This window comes from Primulina huaijiensis, chromosome 8 (assembly GCF_012295235.1).
Source record: "Primulina huaijiensis isolate GDHJ02 chromosome 8, ASM1229523v2, whole genome shotgun sequence".
Taxonomy (NCBI): Eukaryota; Viridiplantae; Streptophyta; class Magnoliopsida; order Lamiales; family Gesneriaceae; genus Primulina; species Primulina huaijiensis.
The window spans coordinates 18,331,976-18,339,504 of NC_133313.1; the positions used below are offsets into that span (position 1 = coordinate 18,331,976).

At 32.9% G+C, this 7,529-nt stretch overlaps 1 protein-coding gene across 1 annotated transcript; it reads right to left on the reverse strand.

Annotated features, from left to right (window-relative positions):
* Positions 1-2,749: 2,749 nt before the first annotated feature.
* Positions 2,750-5,604, reverse strand: LOC140983573 (uncharacterized). The gene is made up of 4 exons (XM_073450665.1): positions 5,296-5,604; positions 3,618-4,139; positions 3,215-3,352; positions 2,750-3,055 (listed from the first exon to the last, which is right to left on the reverse strand). Exons 1-4 carry the CDS (start codon positions 5,389-5,391, stop codon positions 2,963-2,965), a joined length of 849 nt encoding a protein of 282 aa, XP_073306766.1. The 5' UTR covers positions 5,392-5,604; the 3' UTR covers positions 2,750-2,962.
* Between the last annotated feature and the right edge of the window lie 1,925 nt (positions 5,605-7,529).

Here is a 7,529-nt window from a genome sequence, read left to right on the forward strand (position 1 = left end):
TAGTATTGTATGCTTATATATTATGAATATAATGAGGTTGAGAGATAATAAAACTGTAAAACTGCCATTAATTTTTTAAAATACAAACCGACTGCATATGATAATTCAGTTTGAATTTTTTAAAAAAAATTGCAGAACGGCACTGTAATCGACCTTAGATAACATATAAAAATTATACATCTGATAAATAAATTGCAAGATATTACATAAATATATACCATCATTTACGACATATGAAAACTGTATATATATAATTAAGATATTCCATAAAATATCTATACTATATATTAAATTTGGGTTTAATAAAGACAAAATAAGACACCAAATTTCCCTTCCAACTTTGCCCTTAGATCAATATTACAATTTTTTTTTTAACAAATACTTTTTTTTTAATTTTTTTTAAATTTCATCAATTCAAATAGTACTTTAGTTTCTCGACAATTTGTCAAATTTCACTTTAATCTCTCAGTAATTATAAAAAAAACTGTACCCATTACCTAGGTATTAATGAAGATAGCGGTTGTCAAAATCCCACTAATTTCGACCTTTTGCAATCTACAAAGATGTGTATACTTGGTGCATGTTTGCACGTGGTCGTGTTGGGTGCTTATGCTTAGAATAATACATATAATTTTTGTTATTTTTTTGGGAGTGATAAAATAATCTAATAATAAAGATTTAAATACTAGATAAGATAATTACAAATCTAAAATATTAATTAAAATAGAATTGAAGATTTAACAAAATACTATTCGAGGAATTTTTTTTAAAAAAAAAATTCATCGTGACATAATAAAGATATAATCAAATTTTCAAAATTTAAACAAAATTTTATCACAATACATCGCAAAGAATCATTTACATTAACCTATTGTCATGTCTAATTGTTAATTTATCACACGAACTTTGTCAATTTTGATAATTATTATTATTATAGTGCCTCAATTCCGTAATATATAAAATACAAATATCATTTTGTTACATTACAAAATTACAAATGATCTACGTACTTTTTACAAAATTTGAAGAAACTAAAATAAAATTAAAAAAACAATTGAATTATCGTGTTAGTATGTGTGTGTGTGTGTGTATATATATATATATATATATTGATACCCCATAGATGAACTCATGAATGAGCCGATTATCCCTGGCACATCCTGGCCCAAATGGAAGACAGGCTCATCAAGGGCCCATGTATTCTCCTATAAATACCAGGTTTGAGCGTATGATATTTAACTCACTATATTGTTTTCAGCAACGCCCTTAGCTGCTCCCCATATATCCCCAGTCTCTGACTTGAGCGTCGCACGGGCTACGCCAGGACACCCTCTGGCCCCTTCTAACGGTCTCATTTGTGATTTTCAGGCCCAAGGTAATTTTGAAACCCGCGTCTAGACTAGTGACACTTGCTGGGATCGGATCCTAAATTTCCCGTGAGTATCGTGAATATATATATATATGTGTGTGTGTGTGTGTGGGATGTTTTTAATAACATGAAACATAAATTTTGAGAATAAAAGATGGTGATGTCACTCGACAAAGAAACAAAATTGATTACGTTTTGGTGCCAAATCGTGAAATATAAGGAAAATACGGTATACGACGTCGTAGCATTATCTTTCAACGGTCCTGATTTATTCTTACACGAGTTATGAGTACATGTTTTTAAACTAAGAAAATACGACAAGGAAAATGCATGCGGCTCACGCATGTTTTCATAGGATCAATTTTGGGTGCTACTCATCGGACACAAGTCGGGAATACCTTTTATTGATTAGAAACTTTAGAAATCGGAGCACCGACCGTTCTTTTCCCAATCGCCATACCGAGTTGGTTCCGGACCTCTAGGCCCTCCGATCTCGCCCGTGTCTCTGTTTACCCATTCCTCATCCTCATTTTCCTCGGAATTTAAATTATGTTTCTCTTCATCATCCATCTGCATCTGTTTTTTCCCTTTGGTTTCTGGATCTAGTTCTTCCCTTTTCTCTAATTTCTGAGCCGTTGAACACATGAAGCGGCAAATCATGGAGTTGGAGAATTCGGATCTGACGACCGCTGGTGAGAAAACACGGCTTAGATTTCTGGCCATTTTGTGATCAAACTCTTTGATTATTCCAGCTTCGAGAAACTTTCCAGCAGGGCGGCGTGTAGAAGTGATTAAATGGAGCAGGCGGCGCCACCAGCTACAGGCGGTGGGGAGCTATCTAAATTATTTGGCTTCAAATTGTTTGCTCGAGATGGAACGAATAATGATTGGCACTTAACTAAAATCCGATTAATGGCCGACTTTGTATATAGAAAGTTAGTTTATAAAAAGTCATTTTTCAAGTGATTTTATTATAAAAAAGAGTAAGTCTGTGACAGTTTCACGAATCTTTATCTGTGAGACGGATCAATTTTATCAATATTCACAATAAAAAATAATAATTTTAACATAAAAGTAATATTTTTTCATGGATGACCTAAATAAAAAATCTGTCTCACAAAATACTATCCGTGAGACCATCTCATACAAATTTTTACCAATAAAAAATAAATGTTATTTGAGGTGTAGATAAATGTTTCAATATATTTTTTTAAAATTATAATTTCTAACTATCCTTTTTTTATTATTTTTTAAACAAATTTTGTGACCAAACAATATACAAAAAAAAAAAACATTTTTAGTTCGTGAGTTTTCCGACCAAAATTAATACAACTAGATCCTAATTCAATATTTGTAAAATAAAAAGTGGCATTTCCAATCCAACAATTCGTGATTTCCCTTCCAAATCCTCTTGTACTTGGGCTCGTGACTAAAATTGAAACAATCGAACATATGTTATTAATGTCACAACAAAACAATCTATAATCTAAACATCATATTATTTCTTTGAACAAACAAACTAAGCCGTTCAGTGGATCCTCCTGCCTAAAGCTTTGATCAACAAACAAATTCTCAACCTCAAAGAGTTAACAGTCATTGCTTCTTTAAACTCTCGATCTCTTCAGGTTTAGCAAACCTTCCACGAATTCTGGGTTGGCCGTCAGCCAGTGCTTTCCTACAGGCATACTGATATCAAACATTTCGTTAGTCCAAATGTGCGAAAAAAAGGATCATTGTCATCACATGTTTACAAGGGAAAAAGATAGTTTGATTATAAATTCTTACACGCAAAGAGACGCAATACCAGTAAATATTTGTTTCATCAGGACACATTTAAATACTAACCTTGATCTTTCGGCCAAAATTTCTCTTGGCCTTCTTATTCCAGTACCTGGACAGCTGTTCCTTGCGAACTTGAGAAACACGAGTTTTCAGTAACCCCAGTGTGGAATGCAGAAAGGTTATGTTATCATTGCCAATCGTCTGTCATAAAAACTCAGTATCAATGACCCTGCCCCTATCCTGTCGAAGAGGCCAGAAACATCTATACAGGATTCAGTTCATGTAGTTTTTGTGGAACCAATAGATGCAAGTGGCTGGATCAGTTAACATGGAGCACAGGTAAAATTTAAACCATAATACAGTAAAAGTGACCGTGACATACAGGTCCTCATTTCTTACCAATGTAGTATCAAATAGTATCATGGCACAACAAAAGAATGGAACTGAAGATGGTAAAAGAATGTACCACGACATCTCCTTCACTAAAAGTTCTCCGGATCCCACAAGCAGCATCAAAGTCAATTACTGGAGAATTAAGAAAATTCAGCCTCGGTGGAGCCTCATGAACAGACTCCATCGACCTTAGGCTACTCGAACTATCTTTCTCCTGTAAAAGGTTCCCAGCAATCAACTCTTCATTAGCAATCACCTTTGCTTCGCTCTCAAGGACAGGAATATTAAAGATGCTGGGGACTTCAGACAAAGGTGCTTCAATTGCTTCTTTTGCCAAAAGATCCCTTTCACATTCATAAAAAACTTTGTCGAGCAGTTGCCCATTCTTGACCGATGATTCGGAATCAGTAACCACAAAAGGTTGAGGGGCGATGGAATCGTCCACAGCAGAAATCATTGAAATGCCCACATTCATTGTATCAAGGCTCATCGATGGTACTTCAATTACTGGTTCAGGAGCCTTGAAGAGATCTCCTGCTCCCCCGAGGTAGTAATCTGATATGCTGGGTGTTTGGATGAGGCTACACGGCATTCCCTTTGTAAAGATTCAGGAAGAAAAAGTTTGCAGCGTCAAGAGAAATCAAGTCTGGTAATATATTTACAGAAAAAATTTGGCTGGAGAAAACATATTGCACAACAAACAACAAATTGAGAATAAATGTGACTCAAAAAGCTTGGGTTTAACCAAAGAATTAATAAATAAATAGAGCTAGAATATGATATCACTACATGGAAGTACCTTACTTCCAAGTGTATCATAAGAATTTGAACAAAAGAATTCCATATTCAAAACAAACTCCTCAATCCAAAAGCAACTAAGGAGTTCGTAAAAAAGAAAGGATAACAGAGGGTGTGATCCTGGTATTTGTGGCAGGGAATTGATAACCGCTGTATAATTTAGAAAAAAAATAAATTATTTTTACCAAAATAGATCCTGGCGAAGAAGAATTCAGGTGTTTCTTCAAAATAAAAAAGTGCTTTCTATTTATGCTCCTTTGATGCAAGAAAAACATAAGAAACAGTGAATCTTTCAAACAAAAATATCAATTTCCATTCTTCAACGCTACAATTAAATTTTACAGCGAATGCTTGGATTCATATTCGGCAACTCTTTATCTATACCTTCTTTTTTCTTCTCAAAAAATACGTATTCCCTCTTTTCACATCTCCTTGACATTTCACAAATATTCAACTAGTATGTTATATCATTATATTATCTTCTGGCTCAAAAATACATTTTTGAAATCTCACTACAAGTGGTTAAAAATTTGCAGGCAAATATAAATAATGCAACATTGTTTTAATCAACATATTCAAAAGTAACATAACATATAAAAAAATTATTCCATCACAAAATAAAACCAAATCCGTCATTCAAATCACTTTTTCCAGAAAACACAGAGAACAAAGCCCTTGTTTCTTCCATGTTGCCAATAATTGCTTAGAAAATCATAACAGTAATTTATTCACCTAATTCTAGAAAATGGCCGAGATTTCTTTTCCCAAAATGAAGTCAAAATCAAATAAAAACCCACAAAAGTTTAACCCCAAAAACGAACAATTCCAGAAAATCAGAAAGACCCAATTCAAGAAAGCTAACAAAATCCTAAAACGTCAACAAAAAGCCCTCGCTCAAAGATACTGACCCAAAAATGTCGATTGAGAAATGAGAAAAACAAATGGATTATTACCCATGAAGCATTTGGTCTGTGAGAGCACACGAACTCATCAAACGGCTGGGGGAATTTTAGCATTGATGGAAACATTAGGCCAGTTTCAGCATACATTTGCTGCACTACACTTTCCTTTCTCGCTCCGCTGTGTAAACGCACTCGAGAATCGAGACAGATGGAGATAAACACACCGCACTTGGTCTGATTTATTTAGTTTAAATATATAGATTGAAATAGAAATTATGGAACGAATCAAAGGTCCTTTTTATAGGTGTAGTAGAAAGAGGGGAAACAGGAACAGCCGTGTGAAAAAAAAAAAGGATTGAAGATAAGAGAATTCTATCAAGGGAATCTTGCGTTATTCCGAAATATATCATAGTTGTCCATTTTTTTTGAATTTTTTTTATATTTTTTATATTACAGTGGATTTTTTTAAAAAATAAATTATTTTTCAAACATTAAAATAAATGACAAAACGCCAATATCGATAACGACGGCATATGTGATATCTCTTGTCTCTCATAGTAAAAATTAAAGATTTAAAATGAGCTGATAATGGGATATAATGGACTTCTATATCAACTTAGGTTAATCATTTTCGTAAAATGAAGACGAATACAAAATAATTGCTATAGGACCTCATTGTGCAGTTACGCAGGTACGGGCCCGAATTCAGGGCGTGACAGCACCGATGCCAAAGGCAACAGACGCCCTCCGCTGCCAAAGGCAACAGATGTTGCTATTTTTTCAGTTTATTTTTTGAAATTGTACTTTTTTTTATTATTATCATTTGTTTTCTATTAAACTTGGACACATATATTATTTAATAAAATAAAACTTGAGATCTCATGTAAAAAAATCAAGTTTAAACTCAAATTCAATAATTAAAAAAAATATGTCACCTTTTAAGTATTGGGAGAAAGATGTTTAATTGGATTTTTTAGTCCAACCTTATTTATCCTTCTATGTACAATATAGTTACCTCTCAAAAAACACTTGAAACCTTAACCTAAAATATATGGTAGTATTGGGCTTTATCTTCGATATTTTCAAAAAATATTTTATATAATTTGTTTTTTTCAGTTGTCCGTTACTTAATTCATTAATAAAGCAGTCATTTTATGTAGGGATGTCAATCGGTCAAGGTTTTACCCAGACACACAATGAACTCGTCCCATTTGGAGCGAATTTGGGCATATCAAATGACCCATGGGACGGGTCTCGGGTCCAATTTTTCATACCACTCCGGGTATGGGACGAGTCATGGGTCTTATAATACCCATTTCATACCCGACCCATATATGTGTGTATATATATTCTAGGGTTTTAGTTTTATTAATGTCTATTTGAGATGTCAATATTTTTTTAGAGAGTTAGTAACTCTTTTTAATTTTATGTAATTCATCATGTCGTGAATATACTTTATTTGTCATTATTAAGTGTGGTCGAATACATGAATTAGTGTTCTATTGTATTGTATTTAGATATTTATTTGTTTTATAATTCAATCATGTGAGAAGAAAATTAGTGTTTTCATTAAAAAAAAATCGGGTTTCACGGGTCTAATCGGCCCAGTTTTGTATTCAGGGTGGGGCGTGTCCGTATAATATTTAACTAGGTTGGGGTGGATAATAGGTCAAAGTTTTTTTTCATGAGACGGGTTTTGGTTCTAGTCATACTCGTCTCATTGACATCTCTAATTTTATGCAAGATTGAATATATTTGATTTTAGACACCAATGAGATTTGACTTTTCATGGAGATCAAAATGTAAAATTTCATTACAATAATTTAAAATCTTGTGTTATTAAAAATCATACACAGAACTTATACAGATGAGGTAAATGTGATTGGGTTTTCGCAACACAGAGATTAAATGTATTTAATTTTCTTTTAAAGTGAAAGATCTATCAGTCGATTAATATTTTTAAGAGGTTTTATGCAAACTTTTCAACGAAGGATCTAGGGCTAATAACCCGCTAAACAATTTGTGTCGAAAGAGCTATCGATATCGACAAAGTTTAAAATTCGAAACACATATAAAAAAAAAACCTCTCATAAATATCTTTAAAAAAATTATAATCATATATCAAAATTTTTTTTATTCTATCATATATATTGTCGCGCATACAATACATATATGGAATATACGTTTTGTCAAATTCTGTAAAGTGGGAAAAAAAAATATAATTTTATAATATATTGTGCTTTCATATAGTGGACGGTGGTTTCTGCGCTCACTTCCTTGCACGT

Excerpts from the sequence above, each read along its gene's own strand:
- LOC140983573 (XM_073450665.1), bottom strand. The coding sequence starts at position 5,391 with ATGTATGCTGAAACTGGCCTAATGTTTCCATCAATGCTAAAATTCCCC. Across the intron at positions 4,140-5,295 it reads ACAGACCAAATGCTTCATGG|GGAATGCCGTGTAGCCTCAT; the intron begins GTAATAATCCAT and ends ATCTTTACAAAG. Across the intron at positions 3,353-3,617 it reads TTAGTGAAGGAGATGTCGTG|ACGATTGGCAATGATAACAT; the intron begins GTACATTCTTTT and ends TTTTTATGACAG.